Here is a 20,490-nt window from a genome sequence, read left to right as displayed (position 1 = left end):
AATAGATAATAATGACACGGACATACTATCATCACATGCTGCAGCGTATAAATAAACATTTGTCAGGATTTGAAGTTGTTAATGGTGAGTACAGCCGAGGTTGAGGTTACTTTTTGTTGTCCTTTACTTGACCACTATCACAACACACACAGAGTGTGGGCGTGTTTAAAAAGCAGCTGACCGGACCCGTTTCCTTCCATTACACATCTTCTCAGCCCGGGTTACCTGACCCTGCGTACACACACCCATCACGTGTGCACACACGGAGAGTGACATGTTTTTTGCCTTGGGTGGAGGTGAGCAGTGTCTCCAGGATGCTTCAGACAGAGCGCAGACTTCCGTGTCAGAGCCGGGAATACATAATATATGGCTGGGAACGTCTGAGGGGCGGATCTCTCTTAAAACCTTTTGAATTTGTCTGCTGAGTCTGGGAAGACAGGCGCCCATTTCCGGTTCACACGTTTCAGCCCGGGCTCTTTCAGCGTCCCTGTGTGTGTGTGTCACAGCCTTGCCCTTCCTTCCCTGTCAGAGCCTCCGGTCACAGGAATGTTCCATCCTCCTCAAAGATGTTTTTTCAGGATGCCCACCCCGAAACAATAAAAGTTATTTTCGACCCCCCCACACACACACACACTCACACGCATTCACACGCACCTGCATCGATACAGCACACACAGCTGGCATCGTTCATCTTCACACTCACACATATACCTCGTGACAAGGCAGAGCGTTATTATTTTTGAAGTTTCGTTGACATCATCATCTCACAAGACCCGGAGTCAGAAAGCGTTCAGGCACAGAAGGACCTTTGTTTGAGCGCAGAGTGTCTTCATTTGTCCTGGTTTGACAACTGAAATACTGACACTATATGTTTTTATGTTATAATTGTCTGTTAACATTTTAATTGCAGTTGGGGTGCATAACTTGCTTATTTTTTTGGAAACTGTTTTAAACTGAGCTGGGCTTCTGTGTTAACCCTTTAATGGCAAGCTTACAGCAGACGACAAGTTTGCATTACCGTTAATTACGCAACGGGTTGTGCTATCAGATAAATTTCAACGCTTTCTGAAGGCTGAGAAGCTGCACGTCAAAGCCAACATGTGGTTGTTACGGTAATTTAATTTGCGCTGTTGCAGGAAGCCGGCGAATCAGTGTCTTTGTCACCAGAAAGGGAAAAAGTTGGAAAAATGCCTTTTAACACACAAACTCTGGTGTACATGTACAACTACAGTGGAGGTGTTTTTAAATAAAACTTTTCTTCATTTTAAATAGTTACATTATTTTATTATGCAGTAAATAACTGCCAGATATTGACAAAAATGGACAAAAGCACTGAACTCACAGGACATTTTCAGGCCCTTTTATGGTTAAAATAAGCACACAAAAAAGAAATCCAGATGGACATTTTGAGGCTTAGGTGTTAAAGGGTTCATGTACTGTATTTTTCATACAATGTCACCAGGTTGGAGAAAGCAGGACATTTCTTAAGCTTGCGACATGGTACAAAAACAGGAAGCTGGCAGTATTCCTGCACGCAGAGTGATAAAGCTGGAAGGAGTAACACAAAAGTCACATGGAAAAAAAGTTTGGCACTTTTTAACATCCCATCATGTTTAGCATTATTAGCAAAAAGAGAAAGAGCTTCTTGGCCGAAGACGGTGAGGAGGTGTCTGGGAGATTAACAGATTAGTGTGACACGGGAAACACGAGGAAGCGTCTCCACAGTCATTCTTTAGTGTAACATTAATGTTTAAAAGATGCTGACGTGATTGCTGGGCTGCTTTGGAATGTTCACAGTATATGAAATTAGATTTGTGTCCATTTTTATCAAACACTTTTCACGAAGCAAGCAAAATCAAAATATCAGTTTAATCGTTGAAAAAAATTGTATTTTATTTGTTTGAAAATACACTTTTTGTTTGCAATGATTGGAAATTTAGTTTGCCCCGTGCTCGCTAACTTGTTCTTTGCGCCGTGGTTTTTTGTTTGCGATTCTGTCAGTGGGTGGGGCCTGAGGAATCTGCCCACTGATTGGCTACTGAGTGTTGGAGTCACTGTCCGTTTGGAACTCCGACAAAACAACTGTAAGTATCTAACATTACAAGTATTTTGTCGACGGGGAAAACATGGGGGAACGAGTTCCAGACGGACAGCGAGGCTGTGACTATTTCCTGTCCATTGAGCTGTTGCTCAAAAACTCAGGGGCCAATCAGCAGGCAGCGTCCTAAGGCCCCGCCCATGGTCAGACTTGCAAACAAATAAACCATAGATGATGACAACATTAGATGACGTGTAACTGTCCCGACTCATGGTTTCCATCTAGTTATATCATCAGATTAAAATTTTGTCCAGAACATTGTTTTGCCATCAGCATCAGCTGTAATTTGTGTGTTTTTTTGCTAATTATTTAACTTTAGAATGCGAACACAAAAGGCTACTCTTAACTCAACAGCATTAAGTTCCCCTTAAGATCAAATCACTTAAGTTCAGCAAGTGCAGCAGCTGTGTGGTGTACTGTCCTAATTAAAACATCTGTAAAACTGCTCAGGTTCACTTTTTTTAGTGTCCACTTTCGCACAATTACTCATCAGATATTACTTATTACTAAATCCCGGAGGAAATGGGCTACGAAACCTATGATTCAATGGTCATTTTCACTCTTTAACTAATTTTTAGACATTTCTACTGTGTTCCAGATGAATTTACTCTGACACATACAGTATCTTGATTCTGACAATTCTGTTATAATCTCACACGTCTTAGTTGTTTTTTCCGAGACCAAGATCATTTCATACAGGAGGCAGAAAACATAGGCCTCGTATGGAAGAGGTAAAGCCGACAGAAGGACCAGTGATTGTTACCAGTACATGTATGTGTGCAGATTTAGGTCGGCTTATGCAACTATGCAGACGAGACTCTCATGTGCAGAGCATTGACATGAGGTTTTTTTTTATCGTAGGATCTCACTCCCTCCAGCGATAGAGCTGGAATCTGAACATTCTTCATTAAGTCTTTCTTCTCAAAGGGAGACACAGTGTACTTTATATTTTGAGTGTGTGTGTGTGTGTGTGTGTGTGTGTGTGTGTGACATGACGACTTTGTGGCCTGCGTTCATGCTTTCATAGGATGAAATTGACTTGGAGGTATCATGATCAAGCTACTAATAATAGATAGCAGGGTTCTCTGTTATCGCTGGACAAATGAGTGTGCTTTGTCATTATAGCCGTGTGTGTGTGTGTGTGTAAAGACACAAAAATCAGATTTCACATTTCTGCACACACAGAAGTTGTCGATCCACCGATTTATTTAAATCCTATACTTTTATTTTGTGGTGACTTTGGTGCTTTGCAATTCTTTATCCGATTTACCCAAGGCCACATCCAGACAGAAAGGCACAAAACGGAAAAGATCTTTTCAAAAAAGTTATTTTCAAAAAAGTTCTCAGAGTTCGCAGTTTCAGGGGGTTCTGTGTGGACGGGGATATTTTCTTCTGTCTCCGTTTCTGTCATTATTTTTGTAATGTGCAAAATGTCTTCTTCACGTCTACAGCGCAACTTACAGTCCTGGCATATGTACTACAGCATTTTGAGTCGTTGAAGGGGGGTTCCGTGTGGATGGAGATTTTTTGATATTTTTGAAAACGACAAAGAAAAATATTGTTTACGTTTTGTGCCGTTTCCATCTGGACGTGGCCTGAATGTTCCAGGTTAGGTCTCAGCAACAGTGGCACACTTAAAAAACAAAAACCCGATACAACTACACTTAAAAAACCTGAACTATTCATTTAATGTCAGCCCTGAACATGGTCTATGTTCATGAGAATTGGAAACCTATCTTAATGCCTCTCAAATATCCACTCTACAGAGGCTAAATACCTGGATTAGAACTGAAGAAGCCTCATGGATGAGAGGTGAAAATGTCTTTGATCTTAACTCGAACAAGTCCACTTGCCTAGTTTCCTAGTAGGGCTGAACCATTTTGAATTAATATCTAATTGTGATTACCTTTGACAGGAATTGACAGAGGGAGTGGTCATTTTTACATCATTATTCTCACTTTCAAAGGATGATTTTGACACACATTTTATTGCGATTTCGATATAATTTCGATTAATTGTACAGCCCCATTTCCTAGTGTGTCCACTACTACTGATTTACTGTGCTCTAAAGCACCAGCTGATAACACGAGATATTACCATTAGCCTCGGCTCTCTAATTTAAAAAATGTGAACATGTTGTCACGACAAGACAGTGTACATAGTGTACAAAATAATCAGTATACGTTAACATTGCTGCATCTATGTGCTTCTTTACGTGACTGTGGACTCATATTCTTTGATGTCTTAATTCATGCCTGGAGCTAATGTATCCGCACATTTTTCATCCTCTGTGCCAGAAATGACTGTGTGCTTTGTTGTTGTTGTTGTTGATGAACCTGTGTGTGCGTGATATGAATTATACAAGGATTCACAACGTTGATAAACGTGTAAAGTTGATGAGATATTTCAGCCGGTATTCAAATAAGTGTGGATTTTTATTCTTGATAGCTATTTATTTACATATACACCATACTATAGCAGTGTGTTTAAAACTAACTTCACACTACAGCTGTGAGCACGCTTCAGTTTAAGACTCCCACCTCACAAACCTCTCCCCCCTTATCTGTGGTCAGCTGATGTTCTTCTGCACGCAATGGTCTGCTGACCACTGAAGTCAGGTCAGGTACATCTGTGTTTGTGTAACTGTGTGTAAATATGGCAGTGAAAGCCTATACAACAGAGTACAACAATATACACAAACACACACACACACATATATACACACACACACACACATATATATATACATATATATATATATATACACATATATACATATATACATATAGATATACACAGGAATTATTTAAGTTACGATTTGGGTACGATTTGCATCACTTGTTTATGGTTAACCCAGGGGTGTCAAGTATATGGCATGCGGGCCAGAACTGGCCCACCAGAGGGTCCAATCGGGCCCGCGGGATGGATTTGTGATAATTTCACAGTACGATTAGAATCTAAATATACTGTGAACATCTGTAAGTCGTAATGTACACACGTGAATGGAAAACTTAGGCATAATATTGTTTGAAATTACACTTATTTTTCTCAAGAAGTTCCAGGTTGTTTGTAATGTTTTATTAAAAAAAATGATATTTTTATTAAATGTAATACAAAGGAAAAAATATGGGGTCCTTGTTGTTTATAGGTTATTGTGCTTATTGATTTACTGGTCTGGAGCCACATGAGATCAAATGTGGCCAGTCAGTCAGTCATCATCTACCGCTTTATCCTCAACCAGAGGGTCGCGGGGGGTGCTGTGCCAATCTCAGCTACATCGGGCGATAGGCGGGGTACACCCTGGACAGTTCGCCAGTCCATCGCAGGGATCAAATGTGGCCCCTGAAGTAAAATGAGTTTGACAACCCTGGGATAACCCTTTGTTTAGACTGTCCTAAATGTCAGAAGAAAAATCGCTGCACAAGCCTGTGTGTGTACCAATAACAAGCTGAAAGGGGGCGTATCGCCACCTAGAGTCATGGAGGTGGACACGCTTAATTCAAGTGCTTATATCGTGGGACAAGTAGTGAAGTTGAGTGACGTAGTCAAGCTACAATCCTTCGTCTTCTCTCGCTATATAATTAATGTGCTGTTAAAAACACTCTTAGAGGAAAACCCCTGAACCATTCGGCTGAGTCGTACACAATTGTTAGAAAATGCTGGGAATTGACTTGTCTGTATTAAGACATCAGCATTTTCTCTCCCTTTGTTTTCTCGGGACTTAATAGAACCAGATCCATGATATTCTTGCACAAGAGCAAACCATACAGCAGGAATTAATTTGTCTCTGTGAGGACGGGATCTTTGCTCTGTGCATGACCTGATTTAATAAAAATCCATGAGTGATCTTTACACGTCAAACGGTTCCTAGAAGTGACTGGTAGATGTCCACCAGGAATGCTCCATTACTGCATGTGACTGCTTGCGTGCGAGCGAGACAGTGTCGTGTCAGTGTTGGGTCGTGGGAAGGTGGGGAGGTGAGCCACTCAGTGAGGCTTTGTGGTGGCACTCCAGAGAGGTGAAATTGAGTTTGGCCTGTCTGCAGAGCTAATCAGCTCTGTCTGGCTTGAAACCCGACCACTCGCAGAATAGAAAGACGACTGATACTGTAACAGAACAGGGTGGGAAGTCACCAGAACCAGCATTCAAATGCTGACATTAGATATGGGTGTGTGTTTACTGTAGCAGCCTCTGCGAGACAGCCAGCTATCATTTAAAGATTTGTAGCAGCTTGTGGTATATTAACTGCAATGTAATGTAAGAATAATATGAATATGTGATTAGGAAAACTTGGTTATCCACAATGTGAAAATGTCCTTAAATCTCACTGGTCAAACTACAGAGAATTCAAGAGCACCACCCAGATTTCTACCTGACCTTTTTAGTTTTATAAGCCACCATGTCTTTCTGAAGCTACATTCACATTACAACACATTAGTTCTGCTACTGTGCACCTGCCGTCCACACTTTCCAGGTGTTTCCCAGCCCTGAAAACAGTTTGAAAAAGCTTCAAGGTCCATTTCGGTTTAGTCTGGATGGTCCGAAACAGAGACCTTTGCCTAGTGCTTATTGGCCATAACTTTCAACGATCAACTGTAAACCAAATGCTCAGTTTTCACTTTCACTTTCAGTTTGACCTCGTCGTTGCTCTCAGAACAGAAAACGTTGTTCTCACTTTCCGCCATCCTCTTTAATAGTACTTTATGAAACTAAGCAGACAACTGCAGGGGAGAGAGTCACCTTCCTGTTTACACTGGAACAGACATAAATCGGTGAACTGAGCAGAACTAGCTCATCATCTTCCATGTTTGATTTTGTCCTGTAGCCACAGTTTAATCGAGCTAAGGCCAAAATCGACTTATTGGCCATGTACGCCTGACTCCGCCTCCGTAGGTGGCGCTGTATCTCTTTGTAAGCTAGTGTGTATTGAATCAGTTTCCTGTTGACCTTTACGTCATAACAGTGAACAGTGAGATGGATGGTGCTGTGGTTCTGTATGTTTTATACCTGCTGTACATGTTAATTAATCGCGATACAAATTACACGGAGCATGGCTCTTGTGGTTGCTGTGTTGTCCGAAGAAAGACGCCGGCAACAGTGCTGCAGTTTATACGTCGTCTCCTACTTCTGGGTCAAAGACCGTGGAGGCAACTTTGGTGCATGCGCAGAACGACAACTCAGACTCCAGTCCAATTTATGCAGTTATCAGACTGTGAAGCATATAATCCAGGTATGTTAGTCTGACTAAGAGTAGCAGTCGATAATAGTCAGACTAACGTGTTTACATGACATTCGGAAAAACAAACAATCGGACACTTAACAAGCACGTAAACGTTATTCTGTGAGCATTACGTTTCATGTCTGAGATACAACAAAAGTCAAAGTCTTCAGTTACATTCGTATTTGTAAACGACTTGTTTGAAAAATGACATGGACCACACTCTTTCCCCCTCCTCCCTGCTCCCTCCTCCAGCCTGAATGAATTAAGATTGCTTTTACAATCTGTGGGTCGTATTATTGTAGAAGAAATCTGGTCTGGCTTAAAACAACCAGATCAGTGTGTCAGTATGTGTGTGTGTGTGTGTGTTTGCATATACCCTGATAGGTTTAGGGGCCCATAAACCTCTTGGTCAATTGGGCCTGACCCTAGTGCAGATTATTGCGTTTGACCTGTGACCTCATACAAACTGTGCTTGTGTGTGTGTGTTTCTGTGCTGTGATTCAAATGTCATTATGTAAAAGATGATGCAAACGGTGCAATTAGAAAGTGTCAGTGTTTACTATTTATTCTATTTTTTTATTTGTTTTATGTGCTGCACAACTTTTTTTTATTATTATAATTTCGCAATATCTGTGAGAAGAATTTCAATCAGTCACCTTATCTCTCGCTCCATCTTAATCTAATGTCACTATAACAGTGTGGGAAGTATATGTGAGGAAGAGGGGGATGACGAGAGAGCAAATTCTCTTATTGTGAATAAATTTGACTCCTGTGAAAAGTCCGTCTTTGCTCAGCCTAAATTTACACCACTGTATTTTAACGTTGTTACTTCAAGAGCTTGATATTTTCCTCTGGTGGCACAAAAAGAAGACAGAAGAAAGAAAACGATTGCCCTACTTAGTCTATATGATGCACAACGTGAGCTTTTTATGCTCATGCTACATCACATGTTCACATGTACTCCAGACAGAACACCAGAACATGCATTCACCACGAACACACTTTCGACAGCCGTAAACAAGCCTTACGCCATACATTAACCTCAAACTAACCAATCACAACTCACATCGCAGCCTAGACTGTTTAGGTTATTAGGTTCTGCCTCATTGGGACCAGGTTTTTGGTCTCCATGAAGACTTCTGGTCCTGTCAATGCAATAAATACACAAGTACACACACAAGTACACAAACAAGTATGAAGAAGCTGGTACTGCTGCACTTTCAGGCTAGAGAGAAAACTGCTGGACATAATTGTCAAGAGTTTACATATAGCCTTCTGTCTGTGTGTGTGTGTGTGATAGTTCTCATGCACATTGTATTAGGGGCCAGCTGGGTTGGCCTGCACGGTACACATGAGCCTGATTATGACTCAGTATTGCATTACTGACATTCCTCCATAGCTCTCCCTCTTTTCTCTTTCTCTGTTCCTCTCCCCTCCCTCCTTTTTCTTTATCTCCCTCTCTTTCTCTCTACCCCTCCTGAGGCTGGGCAGATTTGCTGAGCAACCACCCCCCACATCCCTGCCTCCCTCCCTCCCCTCCTCGACTCTACCCCTCCCTTGACCCCCTCAAACGCCCGACACGTGATCCACACGGCTTCAGATCAAATCACTACACCGGGTTACTCCCCCCCCGTCTTTGTGTGAGGACTTTAAAAGTGCCTTCTTTGCAAAACCTCAGAGCTGTCAGTGTGTGTGTTACACATGTTGCTCTGGTCCTAACACTCTCTCACGATATTTCACATACAGATGAAGAGAGCGAGAAGAGGAAGAGGATGAGAGGATGAGAGGAAGGGATAGAAATTGAAATTGAAACCATCACGTGGCGACGCCAAAGAAAAAGTCGTAAGAAAAAAGGGGGCTTGTGTGTTTTCTATTCATGTGTCGGGGGAAGTTGTTTCAGGGCAGAAACTTTTTCATGTGACGTCATCAATAAAAGAAGTTGTCAGGGAGGGCGGGATGAAGGGATTTGAACCTGGCCTTGGAGATAAGGGTGCCGAGTACGTGACAGGTAGCAGCTCACCGTTTAAAAATCCCACACCGGGTTAATCCAGTGTGAGGAGCGGAGGTGGGGAGGTGGGGGGAGGAGGAGTGGAGACAGCGGCTCACCACTCCTTCGCAGCTCAACCTTTATGCTGCCCGGCAAAGGAAGAAGAGGCAGGCTGTCTTCTCTTTCATTCCGTCTCTCCTTCACTCCCCCAGTCCTTCCTCTGTCACTTCCTCCCTCCTCCCCCGTCTTCCCTCTTACCTCTTGCATTCTCCTTGCCCATCTGTCCCTCCCTCTCTCTCTCCCCGTCTCTCTGTGTCGCTCTACCTCTTTCTGACTTCCTTCCCTCCCTTTTCCTCCATTCCTCCCATCCCCTCTCTCTCTCTCCCTCCCTCCCTTCTCCTTGTGTCTCACTGTGTCACTGGAGAGCGTCTCAGTGTGAAAATGCCATCCTGCTCTCCAGACTGTTGCCTTTTTCAGGCAGTGGAGGTAAGAGACTTGTGTGTGTGTGTGTGTGTGTGTGTGTGTCTTTTCTGAATGTATGTGTATACACGTGTCCGTGTGCGTGTGTGCGAGGATGCGTGTGTCGTTAGTAGTTTGCAGCAAGGAGGACATTTGCATTTTCCTCTTGATGTTTATAAAAACTTTTCTCAAACAAAGCTCATGCGTCATGGATTTACTTTTTTTTTTTCGGCGGGGGGGGGGGGGGGGGCGTGTGGGAAGAGAAGAGGGAGTCTTTGCAGGGGTAGTGAGTGAAGTGACGTTGTTTCTGGTTGCATTCAGACTCTCTGCGTTGCCGTTGCTGCTGCTCCTGGTGTTTCGTGTCACGTCTAGGCCACTGTTGTTGTTGCTTTTTCTGGGTTTTGTGTGTTTCCACTTCCCGATATGATTTTTTCCATGCCCACTCTTCCCCGGGCATCGCCGGCTTTGTGTCTTGTATTATTTTTTAGCAGTTTTTCCCCCTGAGGATTTGTGTAAAGAGCCAGGCAGCAGCATCCCTGCTGTGGACAGAAGATGTTAAGTACATGGCTGTGTGAGAATACACATGCAAACAAACACGCGCACACAGTTTCTTCCTATATACGGGATGGAATCGGAGTCGTCTTTGTGGTCAGTGGAGACTTTGTGCGGTTGGTTTTTGTGTATTTATACGTGTGTTTTTGTGTCACGCTGTGTGTGAAAGTGAGGTCACCATGGTGTTTGTGAATCAGCTCATGCAGCGGTGTGAAGCAGCTACTCCATGGTTATCTCTGCTGCAAATTTATGTTTTAAATGTGGCTCAGGCGAAAAAACAGTGCAAGTTTTCATGGCTTTGAAGTGCACCCGCGTTCGGTTTAGGGACAAAACGCGACGTGTGTGAATCCACCATGTTATTTCACAGTGTGAATATGTGGTTTTCTACTTTTGTCGCATGTGTGGACAGACTTACATGTGACAGAAAACGTGTCATTGTGGGTCGTGCGCAGTTAGGTTTACATGCACATCCGTGGATGTGCTTGTGAGTGAGTTTGGTTGAGCTGTGGACAAAAGGGAAGAGCTGAGAGTGCAGCGGGCCAGCCAACCTTTTCCTGGACGACATTTTTAAGGCCTTGTACTTTCGGATTGACAGAATATCACAAAAAAGTATGGAGGTAAACGCAACCTTTCAATCTGCTGCATTCTTTCATTTTTCTCCAAAGCTACTCAGGACATGTCGCGAGTTAAAGCATTGCCTCTCTTACGCACACATTCATCCATCATTACTGTTCATGTGTGTTTTCAGATAGTGAAGGTGTGGAGCGAGGATGGGGCTGGCAAAGTGGTGGAGATCCCAGCAGATATGACGGCCCGAGACGTGTGTCAGCTCCTGGTCTACAAGAGCCACTGTGTGGACGACAACGCCTGGACGCTGGTGGAGCACCACCCCATTCTCGGCCTAGGTAATGCGATGTGTGTCTGTGTGTGAATGTGCATCGATATGTGGCAAAGTCATATAACTATTATATTTCCATAATCATTTTGGTCTTATTTTCTGAAGTTCTGAAGCAAAAGGGGATTTTATGAAAGGTGATTAAATTAGTGAGGTGGGTTCACTCGTTTCTACCGCATCACCTTTTCCCCACAGGTGTGTTATTTCTGACTTGTACAGAAGAAGTACAATATTTTTGTGAATCTCTTCATGGATGGGGTTAGTTCCTTGTGTGTACCCTCAGTGTTTATGTTAATTTGAGCCACAAGTGCTTCTATACCTCTCAAGGAGAAAAGAAAAAGTGTTATGCTTTTACTTCTTTATACTTTTGCAGTGTCGCCCTATTGAAGCTTTATGTCCCCCCTCCCCCCCCCCGGGTCTGTCTTCATCCTCGCCGAGGCTTTCCTACAGCTGAGTTGTATTTTTAGAGTCAAAGGATCACTTTGTGTTTTGCTGCTTGATCTGTGTTTCTGGAAAAAAGTGCATTGAGAGATGGAATGTGAGGTGAGGAGAGGAAGGGACGGAGGGAGGGAGGGAAAAAAGAGAGAGACGGCGAAGGAGGGACAGAGGAAGGGGGGGGGGGGATTTTGGAGAGTTCTGGACTAAAGCGTCATACCAGAGCTGCAAGGAACCAATCATGGGTCTCCGTCGGTCGAGCCCCTAGCCTTCTTAGCCAATGAATCTTTTCTTAACCCTCCACAGGAAATGTGTGTGTGTGTATGCAGACAGCATGAACACACACACACTCTGCCAGTGAGAGAGAGAGAAAGAGAGAGAAAGAGAGAAAGACAGAGTCAGACATTTCCACTACTTTTTCTGTTTACAAAAAAATGTGTGTGTGTGTCTGCAGAACTGGAAAGTCCTGTCATAATCAATTTCTAATCGGCCTCACTGAGATTATTATGCCCTCATTTTCAAGAAAGAGTGACACATGCACATACATACACACACACACACAGTAACACAAAGTAATAGTGCCTCTGTGGTGCTCAGTGAGCATGTTAGAGGTCTGTATGAGCTCTTAATGTGTGGTTGTGTGTCTGTCTGTGTGGCTCTCGCAAAGGCTTTCCCTGCTCTCGGGAATCAGCCCTAATACATGACATCATCTTCCTGCAATGCCGCCCTCCCCACCACACACATCCACCCCGCCGTCACATCTTCACCTTCACCTCCTCCCTCCCTCCCTCCCTCCTTGAGCTTCTCCTTGTCATAGCCCCTCCTCATTCAACCTGTAACTCCTTTGTCTCCTAGTAACAGGCGATTTTTCTTGCTGTGTCATGGTATATAACCTGTGATGCAGTGGTAAATAAAGACATGGGTAAACTGAGACAGTGACAATAGTACTTTAAGATGCTGCGTGTATAAGCTGTGCACTGCTTAGGGTGACTCTGCAATAAGACTATGAAGTATGCAGATTTCTGAAAACATGCAAATCAGTTTAAAGTGATTTATTCCTGAGAGTTTATCATTTTTGCGCATGAAACAGTTCACAGTAAACAAGGTCCTGTGGTGACAAGGGTATTAAATTATATGTATATATATATATATATATATATATATAAATAAATAATAATTTAAATTTGGTATTAAAAATTGAAGAGAAAAATGAAGGTAGAAGCATGCATGTATTTAATTCCATGGATCATTCAGCATCCCTAAAACCATTAAAGATAAAACTATACTTTATACTGTAGTATAAACACAACTTAAACCTGTTCTTTTATGCTTCCTCGTACAGAAAGGTATCTGGAGGACCACGAGCTGGTGGTTCAGGTTCAAGCCTCCATGAGCAGCGACAGTAAATTCCTCTTCAGGAAGAACTATGCCAAATATGAATTCTTCAGGAACCCCCTGGTGAGTCTCTCGCATCAAAGCAAAGACCTTTCTGTGGCAGCCACACTTTAGCACACACACTCTCGGGTTGGCACAGATATTTATCTGGAGGACATACCCAGTTAATACCTAATCTTACCACAATTCAAATACCACAATAGCTCTAAACTTAACACCAGTTCCTCAGAAACAAGGTTCTGTCTCTTCTGGACCAGGTTTTTGGTCTCACTGAGGACTACTTGTCCAGACAAGATCGGCATTTGTGCCAAAAATACTTTTAAAAGTACACTTTGACCCGACGTTGACACCAACGAATCTTGATCATCCCAGAAGGAGACATGAACTCTACTGTCAAGACATTATCTCTAAACTACAAATGTCACCCTCGTCAATCACGGACATAGTACAACGTTAGGTTTCAGCCTCTGAGGAACATAAATAAATGTCCGCTGTGTTTAAATATGGACCAAAGTGACTGACAGACCAACACGGACATCCCAGATTTCACAATTCAAAGTGTAGATGTATGAAGAACTAAGATACAGCCAGATACTGAATGTTACACATACACACTACTGCTAAATCAAGCTCCATGCAGTAGTTGTGCAGCAGACAGCTCAATTCCACATGAACTGTGTTCATAGTTCACGCATTGTCCCCCCCCCCATGAGTCTAACTTTGTACACAACGCTCCCTTTGTGTCGTCTCTCTGTATGTTTGGACCGCCTGTCGTCAAACTCTTTGCCCACTTCTGTCTTCCATCTGGTGACGGAGACGCCGTGGCAGCTCGTTCTATTTTTGAGCCGAAACATAAAGTGCAAAAAAGGCTGTTTGTCATTTTTGTGGGACACAAAACCTGCCTCCCGACTCACAGGGAGCCAACTCGCGTGGCATCTTTTCGCTGATGTGGACTCCCGTTGTCGGCGTGTGGGGCTCTGCTGTTATGTGCTGGCCCGGGTATACGGTGACATTATTGCCATGGTGATTTAGGTGTGTGACAGAGCCAGCAGGTGACCTCAGCTCTGTGGTAATGAGCACAGTAAAACACCAGAGTGCTGGCCGCGGCCTGTCAATCACACTAAGAGTAGCACTGCTGGCTAAAGGGGATTACATCAGTGGGTGAGATCATACTGCATCTACTCCCAGGCTAGAGTGCCCCCCCCCCCCCATCTCTCTCCCCCACCACTTTGCTCTCAAGTCCTTGTGCTCATCACACACACACACACACACACACACAGATCGAGTAGCAGCTATCCTTTTAAGGACTCACATTGACTTCCATTGATTTGGACAGCCTCACTGAAGCGTTATCCTTAACATTAACCACGATTAAAATCTTAGCCTTAAACCAGTCCCTTCAGAATTGAGGTTGTGCCTCATTAGAACCAGGTTTTGGTGTCAGTGTTTGTGTCAGCTAGAGGTAACAAATACAAGTATATATATACACACACACACACACACACACACACACACACACACACACACACACACACTCTGCATAAAGAAACTCTACCCCTCTCTCTCTCTCTCTCTCTCTCTCTCCACTCATTGACTGTCGATCTCTTTGTGTGTTTTTCCATCCAGAATTTTTTCCCAGAGCAGATGGTGGCTTGGTGTCAGGAGTCCGATGGCTCAATCCCACAGTCGCAGCTCTTACAGGTGAGGGATGAGCCGATACAACTCTCGCCGTCAGTACTGGTCTATACTGTGATACTGCCCGAGACCTGCCGGCTGTCGTGTTTACTGTAGATGCCGTTGTGCATGTTTCCCCCCCCCCAGAACTTTCTGAACTCCAGCAGCTGCCCAGAGATCCAGGGTTATCTACACATGAAAGAGCCCGGACGCAAGTCGTGGAAGAAACTCTACATGTTCCTGCGACGCTCTGGGCTTTACTATTCTACAAAAGGAACATCCAAGGTAAGCACTTACTGCTGTGTTGATTCTGTAAAACATACTTTTCCATTATACAGTTCAAGCAATAATTGCCGGCTTAAATACAACAAACTCCTCTGTTAAATATTGAGATTTTAAGACATGTTCCTTTGCTTAATTTTGGAGATTAATGCATGTTTTCAGGACTTTTAAGTCTTTTTAACTCATCTACAGTTCGGCATTGTTCAGTTTGACTCTTGTGTCGGATGCTGCGCTCATGACTCTTCCAGTGACGGCACATTTTAAGTAGTTAGCTCTGCTCGCTTGGAACCTCGACAGAGCACGTACCAAAAAAAGCAACAGGTATCAGAGTCGAGCCGAGTCGTGCTAGAACCATCTAATGGAAAAGTGCCATTAAAGGTGATTGATCAGTGCTCCGGGTGTTCTTTCCCGTAAATTGTTTTGTCTTAAAGAGCTAATGTGTCATCTAAGATTAAAATCAAACCTTCATTTAAATGTTTTGCTAAATTAAATTAGAATATAATTGGATTATTGCTGAACCCTCTCCTCCCTCTCGATGACCGAACAGGAGCCACGACACCTGCAGCTGCTCTCAGATCTGGAAGACAGCAATATCTTCACCATCATCACAGGCAGAAAACTTCACAATGCCCCCACAGACTACCAGTTCTGCATCAAGGTAACACTCACAACACTACTGCACCGTACAACGTATTATCAAAAAGGTGGAAGCTGGGCGGTTGTCTGACGTTTAGTAAACCCACTTGTAAAATGCTCTTGACTCACCTCTGAAATATTGTGTCACGCGTGTGTGTGTGTGTCAGAGGTCACAAGGGTTCAAATTGCTCACTGGGGTTCAAACACACAGTCAGCACAGAGTGTCTGTGGTGGGTCACCTGCTGATCTGGGATAAGCCCAGTGGGATAAGCTGGGATGGCACACACACGCGCACACACACACACACACACACACACACACACACACACACACACACACACACACACAGTGGCCATGCTGGATTGGGTACAGGATTTTACTGTGCTGCTAGGGGTGGCTGGATTGTTGCTATGGTGACATGAATTCATTTATTGGTAGGGGTTGCTTTTAAGGAACAGTGTGTCTAATGTCCTTCTTACTGGTGAAGGAGAAAGAGAAAGTCTGAACTCTTTTCTAGCCCAGGAGAATAATTTCCAGCTTGCGTAGAATATGAAACAATGTCAGAGCGGTTAATTATGTCTTTCAGTTACTGTGAGCTCACCTGTTGTTAGTGGAGAATGTTGACAGGTTTGTGTATCTCTTATTAGAAATGTGAGCCAACTTTATTGCAATCAAATTTGAGTGTACAGGTGATTTGTAGTCTGGGTGTAATCATATTAAAGCAACAGTTTTATTAATGAAATGTTGAATTCAAGAATAAAATCCACATGTATTTGATTAAATACTCAAGTGTTCATTGCCAATGTTCTTGATTAATCAATTTAGTCCATAAAATGTCAGAAAACGCTGAAAATTGGCATCTGTTTTTTCTCAAAACCTGAAAATGACATCTATTGGGCTGCAACTAATTAGTATATTTGATTCATGTTCTTTTGTCCTCAAACCAAACTTATTCCGTTTTAATGATTTCTTTGTTATTTGGAGCAAACAAACCAAAGATATTCACATTTAAGAAGCTTGTTTTACTCCCTCAATCATTTATCAAAATAGTTGACATAATCCATAAATCTCTGCAGCCCTAAAAATCTACTAATTCCAGTACTTCAGCTAAACCGCTTCTATGAGAACTATTGTTGCACCATATTTTGGCTTTGTTAGCCTGCCTGCTCACAGCCCATCTCCACCACAGCACCTCCTTTTCTACGCTGTCTCAGATCTAAATCAATGTCATGTGTTTTCACTGATGCCTGCTCTGTTCTTTGGGCTCTTTAGCTGGAGTTCCTCTTGTCTCATGTTCCATGTAAGCACATGAGGTATGCTTGAGAAGTGTGCTGTCCCTTCCTCAGGCTTTTCATGTGTGCACATGGAAGGGTAGAGAGTTTTACTTTTGTTATTTCTTATTCTTTTAGTAAACATGGTGACATAACAATGTCCCGCTCTAACAGTAATTGTAAATACATGTTTACAGGTGTATTTGCTGCTTGTTTAATTGAAGCATTTCTACCATGAATCGACACAAAATGGCTTTGCTCGCCTCTGACGTGCAAATCCGTGTGTTACAGAACAGCAGTCGCACTGGGGCTCTTTAGTCACGCCCTGTCAAGAACTTAAATGTCAAAAACCTTGCAAAGGGAGCTACATGTTCACGATGTGTGTCTCATTAACGATACGTCCCACTGTGTCTGCTGTTTGACAGCCCAGCAAAGGGAGGTGCGACTGCAAGGAGCTGAAGATGCTGTGTGCCGAGGACGAACAGAGCAGGACCTGCTGGATGACGGCCTTCAGACTGCTCAAAGTACATCACTCTTTACTTTTATGCCACGTTACTGTACACGTTACATCCAAAACAGTGAGGTGTAGCACTCTACAGCTCACAGACAAACGCTGCCAACTGGCATCCTACTTACGCGTTACTTAATTAATTCCCTTGTCCTGAGGGGTCAGCATTAAATAACTTGTCAGCACTTGGAATCATGATTCGTGACTTGATGCCGTCTTTTTCTCTGCTGCCTCCACAGTATGGCATAGTACTGTATCAGAGCTACAGCATCCCCCAGCAGAGGAAGTCTAACCTCCTGCCTTTCTCGGCACCTGTGGTAAGGGTTCTGCACTCTGACATCACTCTCTCACAACCCCACAGCCCTAATGCCCCCTCTCAACTGACACCAGTCCAGATTGATCCATTAATTAGCTGATGGTGAAGTGGAAACCAGTTCACTTTGTGGCCACGGTGTGCCTCGTTTTTTCTTAAGAGCAGAGACACGGCTGTGATCACGTATGTGTAACACACAGTGTGTGATTTATGCAGCATGCGGTCTCTCTGCCGAAAACAGTAAAAAAAAAAAAAAAGACCTCGGTTGATGACGTCGGGAAAAAGAGTGGAATCTTGGGAATGGTTGTCATGTTTGGTTCCCCTGTGCGTCTGTACTTAACAGGGAGAGCTTTTTTGGCAGACTGTGCAGCGATGAGTAGTCTTGATTTATTAGTGACAAATACACACAAGACAACACACTAGCTAACTAGTTGTAGTGAATTAATCCCTTCCTTATTCTGACGGTTAACAGAGGATTGAAATAATAGCAGAGATGGGTAAAGGTATACCATAATTAAACTTAGTGGAGTTAGAAATGTTCTGGCTCATACGAGTAGACTGCTAAACAAAATATGTGTCATTAGTGTTGTCATTTTGTTGATATTTCGATGCAAAAATGTTAGAGCTCTGTACGATGACGTCACACAGTGAAACAACGGCGTTCATCTCAAACGTACTATTCATGTAAACCCTTTAAACATTTCATCGCTAGACAGTATGTTCACCACTAATATCTGCAACATCATTCTTCTAGTCAAAAACAAACAGTGTGATTTAAATGAATTGTAGATATCCCTGACTCCAATTTCACGATATCTACGTCATTATGACAATCATAATTCAAGATATCTACATTGTCCTACAATTCAGTTACAGATATTCACATCTGAATCGTAGATATCTATAATGACAACTCCCATACACATGAATGGCAAAAGTAGCTTTACTAACTAGTAAGAACTGAATTTCAGATATTTGTAACCAGAGTATAACTAGTAAGAATGACGTTACAGATATCTTCATACTAGTCACGATGAAATCACGACTAGTCAAGATGACGTCACACATATCTGTAGTGGTAATTCCAGATCGTCAAACTTGGTGATTAAATGTTAAAACGGCTTGTCACCGGCTGTTTTCATCGTTAACATGAAGATTGTAGATAGTAATTGGACCCCGGGATGCCAAAACAGTCAGAGATACAGGCTAACAGGCTAACGGGAGAACATTTTACCGGGTCCCCACAGATCCACAAAGACAGCGGAGGTGAAACGCTGCTGCTATGAAATGCGCTCACAGCGAAAATTAAGATGGAAACAAACACAAGCAAATTATGTTGTAGTTATCTCTCGGTAAATAATGGATAATCAGTCTAACTGACACCCAAGTCTGCGCAACAGCGTTGACACGGTTACTGTTTGACTGCCCGTGGCTAATGCTAATGTTATGCTAACGCGACACTTACCCGTCTCCAGCGATGACAACGCAGGTCTTTCGCCGGTAGACTCCCGAGTTGAATGTTTGACACAAAGCCAGATATCGTCCATTTCTTTCCCCTCCGGCCACTTTTAAACTTTCAGTGACCCTCTGGGGTAAGAAGGAGGAACGTTAATCGGGAAGTTGAAGGTGTCTGTCAAGTTTAAAGTGACAGTGAACTCTGACAGGTGCAATCCAGCACTGGCACGATTCATTTTTGACGCGTCTGAGATTACCAACATGGCGGCTCATAGAAACCGAGTCACGTGACACCCGGAACTTGTACCCACCTTTATCTTGCTTGCAACTTTACCCTTCATAATCTTCTTTGTACTAGCTCATCATTGGTGTAGGTTTGGCCAGGCTTTTTTAAACGTTTGCTTGCCTGGCTAAAAGCAAGCAAAAGTACCGCGGCAGAGGTCGAGTGGCGTGCACCATCTTACGATCGGGGCATCCCCTGGGATAGCTATACATCCTCCCACACTCTGAACAGCAATTTAAAGAGTTTGCCATTTGCCTAATCCCCCAATCTTCAGATTCGGTAACTTCATATTGTTCCTTGCGCCTTCTTGCCAAGGTCTTCTTTGGTCTGCCGCATTTCCTCTTTGTGTCCTTGTTCGCGACTTTACCTCACATAATCTTCTTTGTACCGACTCATCTTTGGTATAGGTTTGGCCAGGCCTTTTTAACGCTTGCTTGCCAAAAGTACCGCCTTTTGGGTGTGCACCACTGCCCACACCCGGGATAACTTTACATCCTTACAGACACGCAACAGTAATTTAGAGTTTTGCCTAATCCCCAAATCTGCATGTTTTTGGGAGGACACCGGAGAACTCACGCACACTCCATTGCAGAAAGGCCCTTTTTCCGACCGGGTCGCGACCCCCGGGTCCTGACCCCCGGGTCCTCTTGCTGTTAAAAGCTGAAATAAATTTATATTGAACTAATCATTGACGTTTTTGTTACGCGGATGAAAACAGGTTCTTTAGTTTAGGGCTTATGGTTCAGATTTGGGTCAAGCTGCTCAATGATTGAAAACAACAAGTGATCTATGACAAAAAGTACATCTGACACATAACATGAGTTATTTTAAAAAGTTTACACATTTACATAACGCTCTCACACACACACTCACACACACAGCAAACAGAACGCCATATACTGTATCTGAATTCGCACACTAATCACCTCACACCAGGAGGTGTTGCTTACACTGGCAAGTTTTGTTGAAGTTGCCATGGTAACATAACTGTGTTCCTCCATACAATATCATGCTACATAATCATAC

General features: G+C 43.2%; 1 protein-coding gene across 4 annotated transcripts in view; it reads left to right on the top strand.

Moving 5' to 3' along the window:
- The window catches only part of LOC131447130 (growth factor receptor-bound protein 10-like), a 51,534-nt gene that overhangs the window by 22,534 nt on the left and 8,510 nt on the right, over nt 1-20,490 (top strand). For 2 of the 4 annotated variants that reach the window (XM_058618618.1, XM_058618619.1), the window contains 7 exons: nt 11,066-11,222; nt 12,990-13,105; nt 14,669-14,743; nt 14,864-15,001; nt 15,546-15,656; nt 17,331-17,429; nt 17,653-17,730. In XM_058618618.1, the coding sequence (XP_058474601.1) occupies nt 11,066-11,222; nt 12,990-13,105; nt 14,669-14,743; nt 14,864-15,001; nt 15,546-15,656; nt 17,331-17,429; nt 17,653-17,730 (774 nt within the window). Of the gene's footprint in view, nt 1-9,437; nt 9,793-10,257; nt 10,935-11,065; nt 11,223-12,989; nt 13,106-14,668; nt 14,744-14,863; nt 15,002-15,545; nt 15,657-17,330; nt 17,430-17,652; nt 17,731-20,490 lie in introns of those variants that run through there. The other 2 variants (XM_058618621.1, XM_058618622.1) reach the window with 2 other exon arrangements.

Source organism: Solea solea, chromosome 20 (genome assembly GCF_958295425.1).
Source record: "Solea solea chromosome 20, fSolSol10.1, whole genome shotgun sequence".
Classification (NCBI taxonomy): domain Eukaryota; kingdom Metazoa; phylum Chordata; class Actinopteri; order Pleuronectiformes; family Soleidae; genus Solea; species Solea solea.
Note: the sequence above shows the minus strand (reverse complement) of the source record. Positions and strands in the feature narration are given on the sequence as shown.